Genomic DNA, 22,098 nt, shown 5'->3' on the forward strand with positions numbered 1-22,098 from the left:
TTTAGGCATCAGAGCTTATTTCAAGAATAGGTTCCATGAGCCTAACCTTGTATCTTCAAAAAAGCGGGTCTATCATAAACATTGTTTAATATTAAATATTATATCCATCAAATATGGATTTGAAACAACATTTTTAAGTTTAAAGTCAAATGTTTGTGTAGTTTTTAAAAAGTAAAATACAACAGCATTAGTAACTTTTTATTCTCAAAGTGATAAAAGCATTTAACATATACTTTACAGTATAAACAAATTAAGTACTATGCATTTTGCTTATAAAGTGACTTAAAGTATTTTAAGCATTATATAATTCAATTTGTACAAAAAGTAAATTTCCAAATACAAGCTTTGGTTAGTAGAACTGATTATGTTCTGTCAAATCCATTTTTCCAAAGTTGTTCAAGGAAAAAAAAACACTTGACTAGCACAGGTAATTCTTGTACAATCAGAGCTTTTTACTATTTAGAAGGAGAAAAATATTACTAGAATTGCTGTTAATTTTCCAATCTAGATAAGCCGTTTTTCTTCTCACTTATATGTTGCTGCAGGAGAGCATATCATCACTTTTGGAAAGCATAAATTATGTAGAAAATCGCCTTTTGCTTTATTCTTAAGGCCATCGGTTTTAAAAATACACCTAAGACTGTTAGCTTCCTTAACTACTGAGATACTTTCTAAAAGTCACACTACTGAAAAGAGACGCTTCAAGAATTAATGTATTCCATTGGGGTTAAATCACTTCTGATTTCCCTCAGGAGGGTAGTAATATCTACTAGCACTAGTGCCCAGAATCAAAGTTTATATCATCTAAAAAAACTCAACATTTTATAGACTCTACAATGCATGGATTACCTTTATTCATATGAAAGTAATATAAAATGTTACCTAACTTAAATAATATATCAGTTTAACCAAATTAACAATCACAAAACTGCAGACGTTTTTCTATTAGTTTTCCAGTTCATTGAGCAATATTTACTGAAAAATATAATTATGAACTTAAATATATCCTCTTTAAAATCTGCTGTTTATGCTAGACTGTACCAATGGTGCTCCCTTTATGATTTTTAAAAATTCTACTTACATAACTATGTAATTCCAAAATAGAAAAGTGAGTGAGCCATCACTAAAATTTACTGGAAACTAATATTCTTTCATGGAAACAACTGATAAACATTTTAAAGTTCTATATTTATTTAAATTTGGCTTTTTAAAATAGGTAAGCTTTTCATTTCAATTATTGTTTATACTTTAAAGCTAGTTTAAACAAAGATAAAACCAAGAACTAGTAAAGCATTCCTTTACATACAGTGCCTCAAGTGCCACATACATAGTAACATATCACAAAAGAATGTATATGGTTTAGCAGATTACAGAGCAAACCTAAAAATTTATACAAAGCTAAACATTGTCTCCCTTCTGTTCCATTTATTGTCTTTTAATTTGATCTTGGCTCTGTATTATCCTTCTATAATACCACTGTGTGACATTTATCAGTTTTCTAAGTGTTCCGATTACTTATATATACCTTTTTCTTTAAACAGCTTTGTAACATTTGAGAACATTCATCCAATCTTTTCCATTAGATATGATATATTCATTTTTCTCACAAAATGCTCACTTTCCTGAGCTATATTAAACACCTTATAACAGGTGTATGTGTAACTGAAGACCCTAAAATGTCAAGTTTACATTTTTTAAAAAATGCATAGAGAATATAACATTTCAGAAAACCTATTAGTACTTCTTGGATATTACAACATATAGGTTTTGTTTCCTTTAGACTGTAAACTGTTTAATATGTATAACTGGTTATTACTTTCACATCTGAACCACATTAAAAAGAAAAATTCGGAGATATGATTGCTATTACACTAAGGAAACAAATGGAGTTTTCTGACCGAAGCTCATTCATGGGTCTTCCAATAAACAATCTTTACATATACTGACTGAAGATATCAAATTTCTGTGCCACAAAATAGTAGAATTATATCAGAACTACAGCAAATAGAACTTTTATTATAATACATTTGCTTGAAGTTAAGGTGCTATTCATCATGCCCTACATCATGCGGTTTTTACCAAGTGGGCATCATGTCGGGAAACCACACCCTACCAAGATGCTTGGACACTTCCCAGTGAATCTGCTCCAAACTATACTTTTGGTCAGGAATTAGTACTTCTTCCATAATGGATAACTGAGATAGGCGGCCACCACACATCTTCACAAACTCAACAAAGGCACTACATGAGACTTCACATTCCCCTAGTCCAATAGCTGACAAATTTTTGCAACGTTCTGCAATGCGAATTAACTCTTCATCAAGTGGCCGTAATCCATTTGCACACACTACGAGTTCAACCAGTCTAGGGCATGTCATTCCCACACGGCCAAGCACATCTTTGCTTACTGATCTCCCAAAGTACAGATGGGTGGCAGGTATTTCATAGCGAAAGAATGGGTCAAATTCTTCTTCATATAAAAAAAAATACATCACTAAGTTCACTTTGGGTGAATGTCTGATGAAAGCATCCCAGCTGCTCTTCTGAATAGTATGGAAGTGTGTCTGTCCAGGATTCTCACTGACTACATCAATGCGCAAATGTTCTAATCGAACATGTTTTTCAGAAGACAAAGCAAGTAACAACTCATCACTCAATAAGTGGTAGTTCAGGGCTAGTTCTCTTAAGCCATGACACTGATCAGCCACACAAAGGATACCTTGAAAGAAAAAAAGAAATTATTTGCAAGTTTTTGTAAAAGTTTATCTGTTCAAAAATTCCATCAAGTACATGTCCCACAAAAGTTTGTCACAGTTCCCTTACCACAAAACTATATAATTTAAAATTTGTATAGTTGAATTAGAAGGGAAGTCACAAACATTTAAAATCTATTACTAATTTTGTCTACAAGAAAATGAAACCAATTCTAAATCCCATCTATTAAAAAGAAATAAAACTCAGTTAACTCTGTCATTTAAAAAATACACCATCACTAAGGTTAGGGCATTCCAGTAATGCACAGACAGTGCCATATTTTTAAAAAGTTATTACTAACACTAAACTTATAGGTTAAGTAATTACATGACCGCTGCAACGGAGGCCAAAGAACATTTTTTGAAGTTCAAAACCTAATCCTAATACAAACAAAGTAAGATAGAACCATATAAAACTATGAATTAGGTAATGAAATAAAACATTTACAAACTAGAGATTTCTATCAAATGATCAACAGTCTAATTGCTAATAGTATATAAGCAGCTTATTAAACTTTTAAGAAAAAATACCAAGATATCACTAAATAAGTATGTCAAAAATAACTACTCAATTCACATTAATGGAAATATTCATTATGACTTTTGAAGCTCTAACATACCCAGAAAGCACTTCCCTTAGATGATTCCCTATACTTAGGGTGCTATGCTTTATAACTTACCAAAACTATCATCCTAGCAACAGATGATATTGCAAAGGTCAATGTCTGATCTCTCTATAAGAGTTCTGTTTTTGTTTTGTTTTGAGTCAGAGTCTCGCTCTGTAGCCCAGGCTGGAGTGCAGTGGTGTAATCCCAGCTCACTGCAGCCTCTGCCTCCCGGGTTCAAGCGATTCTCCTGCCTCAGCCTCCTGAGTAGCTGGGACCACAAGCGTATGCCAACACGCCTGGCTAATTTTTGTATTTTTGGTGGAGACAGGGTTTCACCATGTTGGCCAGGATAGTATCGAACTCCTGACCTCAAGTGATCCACCCGTCTTGGCCTCCCAAAGCGCTGGGATTACAGACATGAGCCACTGCACCCGGCCTACTATAAGAATTCTACCCCAAAGAGGCACTTTATATTACCTGGTAAGTAACCCACTCAATCCATTTCTTCCTTATGTTTAGAAACAGGGATAGGAACAACAAAACATACACCATACTTTCATCTACTATTTATTGTTACAAGTATAATATGCCAGGTACTAGATGTTATCCCACAAATAATTTTAAAAATCTGGAAAAGTATTATTTCTACTTTGAAGTGAAGACAGCTAGCTAAAAATAGCAAAGCTGCAATACAAGCACAGGCTCAGTGAGTCTTATGTCCATGCACTTAACTACTGCTTAGGAAATGACAAGACAGAGGCCACCAATAAGCTATCGCTTTATAACAGTGGGAAAAGATAGGCATTAGAATTATCAGAAGAGATAAACTGAATTGCCAGAATGAGTCACCAGAAAAGAGAGTAATGTCTCAGTATTCAGCAACCACAAAGTTTCTGTTTTCCGCAAGGTAGGTATATACTTTATTTCTGTTTTGAGATGGAGTCTCGCTCTGCCACCCAGGATGGAGTACAGGGGTGCGATCTTGGCTCACTGCAACCTCCGCCTCCCTGGTTTAAGCAATTCTCCTGCCTCAGCCTCCCAAGTAGCTTGGGTTACAGGCACACGCCACCACGCCTGGCTATTTTATATACTTTGAAATATACTCTAATTACTCAAGGTAACCTAAGCACATCCCCGTTCTGATACCATCTCACGCCAGTTAGAATGGCGATCATTAAAAAGTCAGCAAACAACAGATGCTGGAGAGGATGTGGAGAAAAAGGAACGCTATTACACTGTTGGTGGTAGTGTAAATTAGTTCAACCATTGTGGAAGACAGTGTGGCAATTCCTCAAGGATCCAGAACTAGAAATACCATTTGACCCAGCAACACCATTACTGGGTATATACCCAAAGGATTATAAATCATTCTATAGACACATGCCCATGTATGTTTACTGTGGCACTGTTCACAATAGCAAAGACTTGGAACCAACCCAAATGCCCATCAATGATAGACTAAATAAAGCAAATATGGCACATATGCACCATGGAATACTATGCAGCCATAAAAAAGGATGAGTTCATGTCCTTTGCAGGGACATGAATGAAGCTGGAAACCATCATTCTCAGCAAACTAACACAAGAACAGAAAACCAAACACCACATGTTCTCATAAGCGGGAGTTGAACAATGAGAACACATGGACACAGGGAGGGGAACATCACACACTGGTGCCTGTCAGGAGTTGGGGGGCTAGGGGAGGGATAGCATTAGGAGAAATACCTAATGTAGATGACAGGTTGATGGGTGCAGCAAACCACTGTGGCACATGTGTATCTATGTAACAAACCTGCATGTTCTGCACATGTACTCCAGAACTTAAAGTATAATAATAATTTTAAAAAAACGCACACACATGGGAAATGGTAACCAACAATTCAAATGAAAGAAACTTTGGAGTATCATTTAATAACTACAAAAGCAGTTGTGGCAGGCGTAATTCTCAAAATGGCCTCCAAGATCCCACACCCTAATGCCTAGCATCTGTGAATTCCATAAGATATCATGCCCATGATTATGATATATAGTACAGCTGCTCATATATGTTAGCAGTGTTAGAAGACACTGCTAGTGGATATGTAAAGTGGTACACAGCAGCTTTGGAAAACAGCCTGGCATTTTCTCAAATGGGGAGTTACTATATGATCACTAGGTATATACCTAAGAGAAATTAAACCATATGTCCACACAAAATTTGTACGTAAATGTGCACAGCAGCATTATTCATAAGTCCAAAGGTAGATTTCCATTTATATGAAATGTCCAGAACAGGCAAATCTATAGAGACAGAAAATAGATTAGTGGTTGTCGAGGGATGGCTGGGATGGAGGTTTTGGGGCAACAGCTAAGAGGTATGTGGTTTCTTTTTAGAATAATAAAAGCGTTCTAAAATTGTGGTGATGCGTGCACTACTCTATCAATACACTAAAAATCAATAAATTGTACATTTTAAATGAGAATTGTGAATTATATGCCAATAAAGCTGTTAAAAAATTGGTGATTAGTGGTGGTACTATAAATTCATACAACTCATTTGGAAAAAAAAAACATGGCAAAAAGCACAAAGACCCTTTGTCCTAGGACTTCCACTTCTTAAGAATGTACCCTAAGGAAGAAATTAATACAAGCAAACTGCTATAACCCAATTTTTTTTTTTTTAATCACAGCAAAAAAGGTAAAAACAAGTGTCCAACCTTAGAACTATAATGCAATGTTGGCTTTATAGGGAACTAAGTAACTAAATGTTCATTAATTCAACCTGATAATTAATATTAAGGAAGCAACAGGCAAACTAACCTAGAGGTCCAGTTACAGACAATTATAACAACTACATGAAATGGAAAGAAAATTGATTAAATGTTCAGTGAGGAAAGCAGAATACAGTCCCTAATTTCAACTTAGAGAAACCGTCCAAATATGCAAAATATAGATAGAAAATATGTAAATATGACATTTCAACTGAAATCTTATGTGGTTATACTCTTCAAATAGAAAGTATTACAAGCGTTCTTTCTTTTTTTTGAGACAGAGTCTCGCTCTGTTGCCAGGCTGGAGCACAGTGGTGCGACCTCGGCTCACTGCAACCTCCGCCTCCCGGATTCAAACGATTCTCCTGCCTCAGCCTCCCAAGTAGCTGGGACTACAGGCATGCACCACCATGCCCAGCTAATTTTTGTATTTTTAGTAGAGACAGGGTTTCACCATGTTGGCCAGGATGGTCTGGATCTCTTGACCTCGTGATCTGCCCGCCTCGGCCTCCCAAAGTGCTGGGATTAATAGACGTGAGCCAACGTGCCCAGCTGTATTAAAAAGTATTCTTTCTCTTCCCTTCCTTTCCTGAAGAACTAGTCCAAAAGTCATTATGAAACCAACTTTGCAAAATTATGACCGTGAAAGAAATCAGACCTAACCGACTCTATCTTGCTTCTAAACCCTTAAGCTGCCCTTGTTCATTCCTGGGCATAGGCCGAGCTAACTTTGGGAAGGAATTCGGTTCATGGTTTGACTCTGAAACAAAACTGGTAACCGCCCTTTCACAAAAAGACCCCTCCTTCTTGCCTGGGGTCCAGTCTGCCTTTGCAGGACTTCCAAACTAGCTACAAGATTAGAAATTACAATGTGGGGGTCATGAAGCCTCTGGCTCCAAGAGTCTGAACCTCCCCAAATTGCTCCTGGCAATAACATCATTATTGTAAAACCTAAGAACAGTGCTTGACATATTTTGCAAACCCTGTGCTAGACGGATCAGCTGACACCATCCAGACTGGTAATCTGGGCCAACCAGTTCTGCCATGGCACCTAGGAACAGAAGACATTAAGAAAACCTAACTCTGACCCCCTATGATTCCATCTCCAAACTGACCAATCACCACTTCCCAAGCCCCTATCTGCCAAGTTATCTTTAAAAATTCTGATCTCCAAATGCTTGGGAAGACTGATTTGAGTAATAACAAAACTCTAATCTCCCACACAGCCGGCTCTGCGTTAATTACTCTTTCTTCATTGCAATTCCCATCTTGATAAATCGGTTCTGTGTGGACAACGGACAAGGTGAACCCATTCGGCAGATCCCACAATTAAGTGGGATCAGGCAAGCTTATACTATACTATCAGAACTGTTGTGTATATTTAATAAAAATGAATGAACACAGGATATACCAGAATAAAGACAACTATGAACTCACAGTTTTACAGAGAAATCAGAGACATAAAGACTCATACAATGTGGTAAATGCTAGCAATAATGTTCAGAGTGTTCTGGAAATACACAGGTGGGAAATCTCAACCAGAAAGGAGAAGTTCCCTTCTTCTCCTATGTTGACAGGTGGGTCAACACAGATCACATCTGAGCTGAATTCTGAAGCCTGGGCTGGCTGGAGTTAGCAAGGTGAAGTTAAAACATTTGAGCAATTATTCCACAGGGTAAAGTGTACTGAGCAACCACAAACAAAGGTACAAACAAAAATCTGTAGTTCCATAGGACCCAAGTAAAAGCTCCACGTGAGTGACCAGCAAGAGACAGGTGGAGGTCAACATACAAAAGGACCTTGTACACTATGAAGCCAGGAAGCATGAACTTTACTCTGAGAGCTGAGCTATACAGTAAATAGAAAAATGTAATCAAGGTCATATAAGAACTAACTGCCAAAGCCTATTCTTAACTTCTGTTTTATAATAGCTTCAGTGGTAATCTGTAAGTGGCAGCGAGGGCTAAGAAAATACAATAGACCTAGCCATTCTCATCACCAGGAGCCTCCTGTGGGAGAAAAAGAGAATGAGCAAGGAGACTTGGGAGAATGAGCAAGCAATCTCCATCTAAAATGGAATCATTTCTTGGGAGAAGGCTGACCTTTGGCGATGGCAAGAAGGTTGGAAGTGTTTTTTTAAAGATCAAAAATTTGTCACTATACCTTAAAGAACAGGTTTCCCAAATAACACAGCTAAAGGATCAGCAAATATGTCAATAGTGGGAGGAGTCAGAAATGAAGCAGCAGACAGTAGTATAATACAGTAGTAGGGTTTATACTCTCTTTTCAATACAAATCACCTGGAATTTAAGTAATCTCAAACTGAATAATGTAGTAATGCTCAGAAAATCCTATGTAAGAGAAACTGGAAAGAGCTTTTATAATGCTCTTCTCGCATTTGATGGGTTCTTGGCTCCAAAATTCAACTTAAGAAAAACATCATCTTGCAAAATCTAAGGCTACCACTTAGTACAACTTAGTTGTACAAGAGTTGTACAACTTAGTACAACTCTTCTCCCTCTACATAGTGAGAAGAAAAGCAATTATATGACTGCTCTGACTCAAAACCTACCCTATTACCTCAACTACAATGAGAAAAAACTCTATTGTAATTAATGGGGCACCTCAGACTGACCTCATACTGTCCTTTCCTCTTTTTTTTCCTGTTCATTTTCTAGCATGTGCTATTCATAAATTTATCAAATAAGATTAGAAAATAAGCTGAAAGTCAGTGTCTAGGCTAGTAACCCTACAGAACTTATGCTATTCTATTACCACATTAAAAATATTTTAGAGATGAAGCAGTCATGTGAATCCACCTTCAAGGTTAATGATCATAGTTTTTTCTAATTTGAACATAGCAATGCATTTTACTAAAATGTGTCCAGCAAAAAAACACAACATACCTGCTGGAGAGACATGAGGACAGCTGCTCATTTTCAACAGCTTGAGTGTATCACTATTGTTGGCCACTAGTACTTTGAGAGATGGATCATCTACTGGAGTATCATCTATCTTAAGCGAAGACAGGGATTTGGAGTTTACGAACACAACTGTCAGTGCAGAGATAAAGTGAGACTGAAAAGCAAAAAAAAAAAAAAAAAAATTATTTCAATTTTTAGAAATGAGAATCAAGGGGTTTCCTAGTACTACAGTTTATCTGAACCATAATGACATATTAATATTTTGTAAATGTTTTAGGGGTGGCACACCTTCACTCTGTTGTTGGGAATATGGTAAAAATAGGTGACTATCTGTCATCTTTGAGAAGAGTCTATTTATGTGTGGGGGAAAAAAGCATTTCAAGCCTCAGGATAAATGTCTCTAAATCAGAGAAACCACTGGTAAGTAAAAAGAAGAATTCTGGAACCCAGGATGAGACTCTCTCTCAGACACTTCATTTTGCCATATCTGGAAACCCTAGTGTTCTATAACACTAAACTGCATTTCTTTTCTGTTTGATAGTTATGACCACTAAATAGTAACTATTAACACCATCATTAAAAATTAATAATTTATTCAAAATCTATGACAGACTCATTTGAGATATGAAAACTCATAGAAAATTTGATTATAAAACAATCAAAATACTTAAAATTCCAAGTTTAAAACTCTGTCAAATGTTATCTACAATATTTTCAAGTCTTCTATTTTATTGTATTTTGATCCACAAAAGCACCAGAGTATCATTCATCATATATGTGTATATGTGTATTTGTATGTATGTACATATGTGTGTATACACACATACACACACACACATATATGTATATATCTGTTGGACAGAATTTGACCTAAAGGAATCAATGTAGGCAAACAGGAATTAAAGCATTCTCAAAGTATGCAGCTCTCAATCGGAGCTAAGATATGAGCTGAAACCACTGGGCAAAGAATCCACGAGAGTGAAGAAAGGCTAATACGTGGTCTAACACATTCCTCTCTACAAAACCAACTTCATGCTCCAGTTAGCTTTATAAATTCTCTACAGGAGTGAAAAAGGATGAGGGCAGGCTAAGAGACAAGAAAGTATAATGAAACATTACTTTTTTTTTTTTGAGACGGAGTATTGTTCTTGTCACCCAGGCTGGAGTGCACTGGCACCTCCTTAGCTCACTACAACTTTGAACTCCTGAACTTAAGCAATCCTGTTTCATCCTCCCTAGTAGCTAAGACTACAGGTGTGAGCCACCATACCCAGCTAACTTTTTTTTTTTGTAGAGATGGGTCTTGCTATGCTGCCCAGGCTGATCTCGAACTCCTGGCCACAAGGGAACCTCCTGCCTCGGCTTCCCAAAGTACTCTGATTATAGCTGTGAGCTACCACACCCAACCAAAACACTACCTTCTTGGTCACAATTCCCTAATTTACTTTTTCCCTACTGTGATTAAATAACTGGCTAACTAGATTTTGATTAAGTAACTATTTAACTACTTAAATGTTCACATTTTTCTCCTAATATTTTCATATCAAACTCAATTATATCTTGTACAAACATATTTCATTTGCAGTCTAATGACTGCATCACTGACGTCTTTCCCCATTTCCCCAATTTAGCTGTGGACAAAAACATTTCTTCTATGTTCTCTTCAGTTCTCTCAGGATTTCCAAAATATTGCAACGCCCTATTTCAATCTTCTACCAAAGCCATAAAAAGAAAAGAAAAAAAGAAAAACAGTATTAAGTATCCTAGACTCACTTAATAAGGGAAGAAGCATTCTTTCCATTAGCTCCATTCATGGTTCCCAAATTAGTACTAGATATATGCATAGTGATAAGAAAAAAAAGAAAATTAGATTATGTTCAACATATCTTTTAATATGGTATACATACATACCAAATGAGTCAGTATGTATATTTGTATTTTAGCTATGGTAGGTACACTAAAAATCAATTCAGATTGTTTCATTTCCTATTTGAAGCTTGAAGGTGGCATTATACCATATACCATGTAACTAGTATTTCTTAGCATGAGTTCCTTTAACCATCTTAATCAGAATCACCTGGACTGCTCACAGGAAGAGGAGACTTAGAATCACCCCGAATTTGAAAAAGGGATAGAAATCCAAAATTTAGGAGGCTATTCAGAAGATTTTTACACATTAAGTCGGAGTACCACGATCATCTAACTTCTGTACTTAGGATCTTAAAATATTAAGATAATCAGATTCTCCTGCCCATTTCCCTTATTTTATACAAGAAAAACATTTTATCTCAAAATATACATATGTAATGAAAATATTTCAAAATCAATTAAGACTTTGACATCAACTGGTGATTTATTTGGTACAGACATTCCACTGAAACAACCACTTGGGTTATATATTCAATTTAGTCATATTCCCTCCTCAATCATCCTAGTACATTAAACTACTAGGTACTTAAAAGGGTGTCTATATTTTAGTTTTCAGTGTCTTCTGGGAAAAAAATATCAAATTATTGTTGGATACTAACCTATTAACCATTAGCTAACATATTCAGACACCTTTACCAGTTGCCTTTCTAAAAATGCACGCTTCTTATTTTTGTATTTTAAGAGAACAGTTGTGAGAGAGAGACACGATCTCTGATTATGTGCAGGATCATGTTAGAACATATATATGAATATATGTTAACTTTTCACCCAAAGAAAGGATGTCTTTAAGTCTGTAAATTAATCTAAACTGTGCTGATACTAACTTTGGTCAAGACTGAATCTTTACAGAACATTTGCCAAAAGATTTGAGAAGCTATACCTGCTCTCAATACTGGCACTCTCTACTTTTCTTTGATTTTAACTTCACCAATCTGCTCTGGAAGCCCCAAAATGAGTATCTATTGTCCCTTTTTTTCTAATATGCTTGACTCTATTTTACTTACTGAATTTCTTTTAATACTTCCTATAGACGCCTCTGTAAATTTCTTTAACCATACCAATTTAGAAGTATGGTGATTTAAAAAAAAAAAAAGCTTAAAAAAATACTATTTATTTTCATTCTAAATAGTAACTGGTTTTCCATTATGTATATATATTACTTTCCTTATACTCACACTGTCAATACAAAAAAAAAAAAGGTTAGACTTTTACTGGATTTCTCAGTAATAGATAATAAAACACAAGGAGCAGATACCTTTGGTAAATCCATAAAGCTTGGTCGAGCAGTTGAAATAAGTCCAAGTGTTTTTAAAGAGCAATTCACAAGTTGCGATAGTATATCACAAGCTGCTTCAGCTGATTCCTTGCTGCTGTCCACCTTAGAAAAGAAACACCGTTTACTCATGAATATTTTATTTTTTTTTACTTTTTTCCCCAAATACCCAGACTTCAAGATTACTCATGTATATATTTATATTTCTCTGTACACATATTCATTTTATAGAAGTATCATTACTAGTTTATTGCATTATAACTTAAAGAATAGTCTTTCAATCATCCACCCTCCACCCTCACCTCCAACTTAGCCTTTTCTGAGTCTCTCTGAAAAAGTATAAGGGCAATTGTCAAGAGAAGACCTAGCTTTCATTATGATGAGACATATTTAATGTTGGCTTTTACAATGATTTATTCCAAAGTGACTGTATAAACTAATGGAGTAAATCAATTTATAGTCTTTAAAAAATAATTATGTATTTGGTAGTGGATCACATAATAGATGTAAATACAGTGTCTATGGTATGCACTAGAAACTGAGTATTTACTCAAAATGTTCAGGTGTATCACAACCTGGGATTCATCATTAATGTTATTAATGGAAAGATGAATGTGAAGTAAAATGAGTGTACTGGACCAGTCAGGTATGAAAATCTAAACTAAATAAGATGTAGCTATTCTCACACATACTTCTGCAAAGACATTTCCTAAGGGAAGGGTAAAGGGCCAAAAAAATCCCTCAAGGATGTAAATAGGAGTTCATCCATCAAAAAGTTAGTTGTTTCCTGGGAAGCACCTTAAAACGATAGTTAAAAGGATATTATTAATTTCCAGATTCATATACACTACTTTATCCCAAAAATGTTAAGAGGGGATTGTAAAACTAATGTGCTAATTATATTAGTTTCAGAGCTACTTATAGATAATATGTGGTCCCTGGACTAGCAGCATCAACATCACCTGGGAACTTAAATGGGAACAAATGTTCATACCCAACCCAGTCCATCTGAATCAGAAACTGTGGGGGTGGGACCAGCAATTTTTGGCTTTACAAGCCCTCCAGGTGATTTTGATGCACATAAAGTTAGAGAACCACTCTTCTAGACTAAAAATTCTAACTATAAGCCTCCTTGGTCTATAATCAGTGAAGACTATTAGGAGAGCCCAGAAGAATCCTGTGATGTGACTCTTTTTTGTAAATCGTAATTATTTCCTCAGGAAAATTAAAAAAAAAAAAAAAACCCTAATAAAAATGTTAAACTTTTGCACAAATGATTTTATGAGGGTTATACTAGATACACCTGAATTGTATCACATGGCTGTAAAAGAATAAAAATGACCCAGCAAATCTACTAGGTGGAACTGGACTTTAAGACTATCAGAGGAATGTATTTGTATTATACTCATCTTTGTTTACGATTTACCATTAGAACACTCTTAGACAACTCAAAGATAACTAAAACCAAACAGAAACCTCTTTAAACTTCTTCCCTGGGGGTATGGGGATGACTCCTGAATTTTTGTTTGATCCCCCTACCCTTGCCCCCAGTTAGGATCGCAAGATAATATACTAGACATCCAATTAAATTTCAGGTAAACAACAGATATTTTTTAGTATTAAAGATGTCCCAAACATTAAAAGGGATGTAACTATACTAAAAATTATTCATTGAATATCCAAAATTCAAATTTAAATACTCATCTTATATTTTTATTTGTAAAACCTGGCAATCAGTGGCCTAAGTGCCTTTGTGCATTTTTCTGGGAAAAAAGGCAAAAACATATCCAACCATTCCCATCACCAATTCTCTCCTCCTCCATGGACACACATGGGAGAATAAGCAGGTAATCCCCATCTAAGAGGAAATTACATTCTTCGAGGGAAGACAAGATTTTAGTTATGGCCAGAAGCTCTGGGTTAAGAACTACTGTTTTGCCTAGGTTTGTCCTGGACTGTTCAGCAATTGCTACATCCAGATAAATCAAGTATTCATGCATTGTTTTTTTTTTTTTCCAGTAAGTTATTTGCTACCACAAAATCTGGTATTTAAAGATTCAGTAAATATGCCCATATTTCATTATTCATCACCCAAACAAAACACAACAAGCCTCACACAAACCACTGTGATTTTTTATTTTTTTAAATAGAGACAGGGTCTCGCTCTGTCACCAAGGCTGGAGTACAGCCGCACAATCATAGCTCACCGCAACCTCAAACTCCTGGGCTCAGGCAATCTTCCCGCCTCAGCCTCCTGAGAAGCTGGGACTATGGGACTACAGGTACCCACATCCAGCTATGATTTCTTAAATTATTCTGGATATCTCAAAAAGCCACCTGCTTCATTTATCTCATCACTGCATGATTTCCAATACCTTCCTTCCAGCAACAAAAAGAAATAAACAGTTCCCTTTGGCATTCTTCCATGTACCTTCTTCTATTTCTCTCTAAAATATATTCATCTATATCTTCTACATAAAGTTTCTATGCTTCCTTTTCATTTGAAGATCCCATTTCAAAAAGCCATCAGTAAGTAACACTAAGTTCCTGTTAGACAGAAATAGCAATTAAGTTCTATTCAATTATAATCTCTCAATTTTTATTTTATTAGATATTTCTTTTTCCTCAAAATCGTTCACAATAATTCAATGTAATTCACGGCTTTATCATGACTTAAGCTTATTTAGTGGCTGCTTTTGCTGTTTTACGAAATTATTAATAATTAATATAGAGTAATTTAGCTCCATCAAATATAATAATTATTTTGTGACAGCTTCTAAGGTATACAATAATTCTAAATTTTTAAGCATTTTCCCTGAAAAAGCAAGTATTTTAAAGGCATGAGAAGATGTACTGGTTTAGGAAACAAAGCCACTAAAAATAGTTTATTTTTTAAAAGAAGGATTTAAAATATTACCTTGAAGCTGACATATTGTAGATGGTTTGAATGTCTTTTAATAATCTGTTTGATCAGCTCTGGATGGGTAGCTTTCAAATAAGATGTAGCTGGCTGATTCAGTTCAAATTCAAAACATCTCCACAAGTCAGGCATGTGAAATACCTGGTTCCAGTTGCGGCAAACTTGTGAAGCATGAGCCCGGTCAAGAAGAGGCAAATACTTAAATACTTGGAGAATAATGTCCTGAAGGAGATTACCCCAATCACAAGTCTGAGAATGCTCATTTGTAGTCCTCAGTTTCTTGGATTTCTCTGCAGTTCCTTCTTCTGATGAATTACGGTCACTATCTCTTCCTCCTCGTTTCATCCTATTCCGAAAAATGCATCAGTTTTTTTCCTACTCAACTTTGGAATAGAAATAAACTCAAAATTCATTCTTCTGTCACTGAGATGTGTGTTTATATACACAAACACAAACATGCAGGAAAAACTGGATCAGTAATTCAAGAATACCAAAACAAACTATTATGAAAAATGCCAATGAAGGCCAACAATGGTTTTATAAATTTTATACTTTTTTGGCATATGTTTTTAAACATCTACATTTATCAGTATAATATACAGTACATACTACATGGGAGAAAGATTATGATGATTTTAAACCATGCTAAGAATTTATATTTCAAAAGTTGTGGTGAACTTAACTAAAATGAATATAAAAGGGAACCTACAGCGATACTTTGTAAAGGTTTCTTAAAAGTCATGTAAGGATATTTGTTCTTGAATTCGAGGCCAACTAGGGTCCCAAGAACCTCCAGAAAGGCTGTTCCACATTTAATAGTCTATACAGGGGTCCTGTGGTTCTGGCCTGAGGACCAGAACTGGGCCCCATAGCAGGAAGTGAGCAAGCTTTACAGTCTGAACTCCTCCTCCTGTCAGATCAGCATCTACATTCGATTCTTACAGGAGTGAGAACCTTATTGTGAACTGTCCATGTGAGGGATCTAGGTTGTGCGCTCCTTATGAGACTCTTAGTGCCTGATGATCCGAGGTGGAACAGTTTCTTCCTGAAATCACCCCCTGCCACGGACAGGCACTGGGCTATGATATGTGTTACTGCCAGACATTTCTTAACTCTGCCTAAAATAAGCAAAACCACCCCTACTATGAATTGTTTGGTCTGGAATGTAGCTGCTTCTTCAAACACATCACTTACTATTGCACTGTTTTCCCCAAGTTGTGTTTCTGAATTATACCTATTTGTTTATTCTATGTATTCTTAGCACTTTCATTCCATTAGTTTCTTTGAAAGATAGATAGTTTTTTCATGGCAAAACAGTATTATGGCTGAAGAGAATGGGCTCTGGAACCAAGCCCCTTGGGTTTGAATTCTGGCTCTACCTCTCACTGGCTATGTGGCTTTGAGCAAATTACTTGATATTCCTGTGCTTCAATTTGCAAAATGAGTTTAATAAAACATAGGGTTTCTGTGAGAAATGCAATACTATTAAGGCTTTTCAAAGGGGAGATTTGACTGTTGAACTGTTGAGATATGACTGTTGTATAGGAAAGCAGTCCAGCATTAACAACATTAAAGTACACAACACGCTAAAAACCGGGGTTACTACCCAGAAGGCAGAGAATGATTCATTCATTCATTCCGTTCACTCATTCATTCCATATGAGGTCTCGCTCTGTCACCCAGGCTGGAGTGCAGTGGCACGATCATGGCTCACTGCAGCCTCGACCTCCTGAGATCAAGCAATCCTTCCACCTCAGCCTCCAGAGTATCTGCATGCACCACCACACCCGACTCTATTTTTGCTTTAAAACGGAGAGACAGAGAGCGCAAGTGAGCTTGTGTACAAGAAAACATACCCTAGAAGTAGACTCATTGAATTATAGTAACCAACAGTAGACGGCAGATTACAGGTAATTTGTTTTCTTGCAAATATCTTTTCCCTTTTTATGTTTTACACATTTCTTTTACTATCAATGCATTACTCTGTAATTGGACTTTTTAAAAGGTCTTGTTTTGATTTGTTTGTTGGAAAAGTATAGCAGGCTCTAAACTAAATGGCTGCAGACCACTCACTGGTAGTTAGTTTAGAGCCTGTAATACTTGAGAACAGTTCTGGCAGGGTAGTGGTTTCGACCTAAACTTGGGGTCACAACCTTTCAGAAAGATGGCTTGTTGCTCCAACTCTCCTCTGGCCTATCAGCATAAAAGAATTTCTCATTCCTGTGTGAGATGAAGGATATGCATATGCATTACTGTAAAACAAATGTTTCTGCAGACTTTCTCCATCCAGTACCTCGCAAAACTGGTGAAAGAGGATTGAGGGCTGGAGAGTAAAAAGAGAATGGCAGAGGCCTCTGACTTTAATGCCATGAAAGTCAGTCTAAGACGTCTTAGCATATGTGCAATAAACTGCCTATTCTTCACTGCTCCTATTCCCAACTATGTGAATAAAATATATTACGTATACCCTACTGATCAGGGAGAAAACAAGAGAGAAAACAGAATGACAGAGGTGACAGCAAGAAGGTAGTCTGATGGAAGACTGGAAATTATGTGTGACTCTGAGAATAGATTTTTTTTTTTATGTTTAGAGACAAGTGTATAATCTACACTGTAATCTTTAATATTAAGTCTCTTATAATAATCCCTCACTAGAGGCTGAGGTAACACTGTTATTATGACCCATTTTTCTGCTTTAACTTACCCTGAAGGCTTACTTTAATTTTAGTATATAAAATTTGGGTCAAAGAACAAAGTGTTTGCTATCCAAAGCTTATAATTTCTCTTCTGACCACCTAAAACTACTCACGATTTTGAGATACAGAGATTCAAAAAAGAATGACAGTCTTCGCAATTTCTACACCTTATTATAGAATACTGATTGCCTGTTTCTGGAGAACAGTCTTCTAAAACCAGAACTAGACAACTTAAAGACGGAATGATTCATTTTACTTTACAGTATATGGATATATAAACAAAAATAAAATGGTAGCCTTATTCACATAATAGTCTTTGCTAATAAATACTTTGCTGGTCCTAAAAATAGAAACTTTCTTTTGTCTATTATAGTACTGTTTTAAATAAAATGTACTTAAATACCTTTCCAAGTTCAGGTTAAAAAAGTTGACAAAATTTTTTTTAACAGTATGCAACACTAAGGGACAGTATCTCTTGATCTAGATATAAAAACACTGTATGATCACCAAAGCATTTAAGAACTTACCAGTTTACAAATAGCTGAATTAAGTCTGTTAATTGTCATACATAATATGTCTATGTCACAATTATAGTGCATTAAGCAATGGAAAAAAATGTAAGGCCAAATTCCAATAAAAATATCCTCTGCACTATCCTCATTTGTGCATGAAAATAGCATAAGTGAGTGGACACTTAAAATTTTAAATGTCAATTTTTCCAAGTTGGTTTCATTATGTATGAAAAATTTTACACTACTTTAATAGTATCTTATTAAATCTATTTACACATGAAACTCTGCTATACAGAAAATTAAACATCTCAGAGCATCTTCCAGCCTGCAAATAATTTACATCAATGGACCCTATAATTCCTACTTTTGTCAAAGTGAAAACACCTCTTATATTTGAACAGAAGTATGGAGGGCCAAGCTGTACTATAAACATCAATGAGACATTCTAGACTCTAGAAATCTGGAGCACCAAAACTAGGCCTCTTCAGGACTCTGGCAGTTTAATTTCCTGCAAAGTTTCTAGGCCCCAAATAATGCAACTTAGGCCACCACAGCTTTTGGTGAGGGACTGGTATGACTACAAATTGCTAAATAGCAAACTATTGAGGAAAGACCACAGACTAGCTGAGCAGCACAAAGAGTTAGTGAACTAACTCTGTGTTCCATAAACTTTCGAGGTGGGCGCGGTGGGCCACGCCTGTAATCCCAGCACTTTCGGAGGACAAGGCGGGCGGATCGCTTGAGCTCAGTAGTTCGAGACCAGCCTGGGCAACACGATGAAACCCGTCTCTACAAAAAATACAAAAATTAGCAGGGCATGGTGGCCCACGCCTGTAGTCTCAGCTACTAGGGAGCCTGGGGTGGGAGGATCGCTAGAGCCGAGATCGCGCCACTGCACTCCAGCCTGGGTGACAAAGTGAGTCCTTGTCTCAAAAAAAAAAAAAAAAAAGAACTTTGAAAGAAGCGATCAACTTCATCATTAGGTAAAGACCGGAAGTGAACAGCTAGCCGTGTGCATCGTTGTATTAGGCACTTTTACACTGGGCATGCAGTAATTTTAAATGCCCATTTGTAGTTAATTCTAAAAACCCTATTTTGGCATCAGAGTTCCTTTCTGTTCTGCTTTTACTAATATCAAATTAATATGCATTCTTTGGCTGAACTACAAGAATAAAACACTATAAAGAGGTTAACTCACAACTAAATGGTTAGAGAGCGCACAGTGGCGAAAATCTGTCTACAGGTCATATATATAGATAGATAACTGATAGTTGATGGCATTTTTATAAATATTTCAGAGATAACAGAAACTAAGTTACTTTTTTTTCAAGTTAGAAAAGGAGGATTCTAACTAAAAAATTTGGGTCACTCAACTGGACATCATTAGCAACGACAAAATAAAAATAATCACTCTCATCTCTCAGCTTGGAGATACAGACCATTTACTGGGCTGCTTCCTGACCCCTGTCTGCAAGCCCACCTAAAGGACTGCCCACTCCAAAGGCAGACGCGAAGCCGCTCAACGCAAGTTGACCAAGTTTTTCGCCTGGCTAAGCGGCGGGGGCGTCCCCTCCTCCCTGCGCCACCTCCCCACCAATTGGCTTCCCCTGACATTTCTCATGCGCCCCACCCTGGGCAGTTTGCTTTGACATTTCAGTGCCTCATTGCTCAAGCTACCAGCACGGGCGTAGCCGACGCCGGGAGAGCCCCACAGAGTGCGAGCTCCACGGTGCCTGTCACCAGCCCCCGCCAAGGGTCATAAAGCCGGGCAGGAGCGCGGCGAGCCCGGGAGCGGCGGCATCGCGGGCAGGCTGCAGGCGGCCGCCGCACACGCACCACGCCTTGTTGACATGTTTGGAAGCAGGCACGGCGGGGAAACGCCCCCAAGCAAGCTCCAAGGTCTGGGTGCCGCGCCCCGCCCGGCACTCCTGAAGAGCGGCCCGCGCGCGCCCCGGACCCCGCGCCCCCTCCCCCCCGCCCCGGCCCGCCCACAGACGGTCCGCGGTCCCTCCCCGGCTCCGCCGTCGCAGCGGGGCTCGGCCTTGCCCCTCCGCCGTTACCTGCTGCCGGGGGCGGCTTCCCCCACACACCACCCCGTGCTCCGGGGACGGCGGCGGCTGCAGGTCCCGCGGCTCTCACATGAGGCGCCCCTGGCCCCCCGCTTCGCGCTCCCGCAGCCGCGGCCCCCCGCGCTCCGCCCGCATCCGAGGCGCTGGTCCCGCGGAGGGCGCCAACGCGGCTCCACCTTTGCGGCTCTGGCTGCCCAGAGAGAAGCTTTCCTTCTCAGTCCCGCGCTGTCTGCGTCCTTGTTCAGGGATCCCCGGCGCCGCGAGAGACTACCTCAGCGAGCGGTGCCACCGCGTAAGCTTCCTGCGCCTGGGCCACAGGCAGCGAGTCTAAAATGGCGCCCAGGGCTCGCGGCCGCGCGCTTCCCTGGCGCGTCCCCGCCCAAGAGGGCGGGGAGGGGGCGGGGAGGGGCGGAGCCCGGCGGGAGTGGGGCCGCGCCCAAGCGGGAGCGCGCGCTGCGGCCGCCCCAGCCTCCTCGCTGTGGGACGAGCCTCTGCTTTCCTGCCAGAGATGTGACTTCCGCTTGAAGGGGATTTTTTTTGTTGTTTTGAGATGGAATGTGGGAGGGCTGAAGCTAGCTATATGTGGAAGAGACTATCTGTGGCTGAAACTGGAAGGTTTGGGGAGGTGGAGCAGAAAAAAGAAAGGAAGGAGTGTCGCCGGAGCCTGCTGGGGACCGCGGCCCGCTGGTGGCCGCCCCGGATGCCTGAAACCGAGGGGTTAAATACGGTCTCCGAAGATCCGCGCATCGATGTGCATAAGTGGTGCTTGAAAGATGCCAAGGAAATGTACCAGAATAGTGACAGTATTAACGCTGGGATTGCAGATGGTTTTTGTTTTTCAAATATTTGTATTTCCCAATATTTCTAAAGTAACTTTTATCATTAGAGTTATTACATTTTAAAAACGACATTTGCTTTATGAAATAGAGTCCTGAAATTTGTAAATAGCTCTTGAAACGCAATGGGGAAAGTAAAGGATTACAAAGCTGCTGAAAAGAAAACCTCTGGTGAATCCTTTTGTAAATCAAGGCATCTTTTTGTGTAACTGCTACCTAGTTGACTTGTTTTAAAGTTTGGGTTTTTTGATGCTGCGTTTTCTTAAAGTTAGAAACATTCTTAGGTGCAATATCATTAAGTTGAATCATGCGCCATTCCTCTCTACACCTCCAAAAAAAAAAGAGAGAAAGTAATTTTCCATTCAAAGTTGTCTTAGAACACTCAGACCCATGTATGAGAGACTGAAAAGCAGCGGTGCCCAGAGAGCTCTCCGTTCTTCCCGTTTTCCCAAGAAATTGAGCTAGGAAGCCATGTGTAAAGTTACACCGAAGTTCAGTATGAGGCGAGGAGTGGTACAGGCTTATGCCTGTAATCCCAACATTTTGGGAGGCCAAGGCAGAAGGGTTGCTTGTGGTCAAGAATTGGAGACCAGCCTGCGCAATATGTCCAGACTCTTGTCTCTACAAAAAAATAAAAGAGTAATAATTTAAAAAATCAGACGGGCTTGGTGTAATCCCGGCTACTACTCAGGAGGCTGAATCGGGAGGATGGCTGGAGCCCAGGAGTAGGAGGTTACAGTGACCTATGATGTCACCACTGCACTCCAGTCTGGGTGAGAGAGTGAAACTGTTTCTATAATAAAATGAATTCAATGTGGGGAAATGCCA

The 22,098-nt window shown here is 38.3% G+C and overlaps 1 protein-coding gene across 1 annotated transcript; it reads right to left on the minus strand.

Moving 5' to 3' along the window:
- Positions 1–184: 184 nt before the first annotated feature.
- Positions 185–20,558, minus strand: FBXL3 (F-box and leucine rich repeat protein 3). The gene is made up of 5 exons (XM_054446383.2): positions 20,426–20,558; positions 15,155–15,503; positions 12,220–12,342; positions 9,018–9,189; positions 185–2,719 (listed from the first exon to the last, which is right to left on the minus strand). The coding sequence occupies exons 2-5, from the start codon at positions 15,500–15,502 to the stop codon at positions 2,076–2,078; spliced, it is 1,287 nt and encodes a 428-aa protein (XP_054302358.1). The 5' UTR covers position 15,503; positions 20,426–20,558; the 3' UTR covers positions 185–2,075.
- Positions 20,559–22,098: the final 1,540 nt, after the last annotated feature.

Source organism: Pongo pygmaeus, chromosome 14 (assembly GCF_028885625.2).
Source record: "Pongo pygmaeus isolate AG05252 chromosome 14, NHGRI_mPonPyg2-v2.0_pri, whole genome shotgun sequence".
In the NCBI taxonomy this organism is placed as follows: Eukaryota; Metazoa; Chordata; class Mammalia; order Primates; family Hominidae; genus Pongo; species Pongo pygmaeus.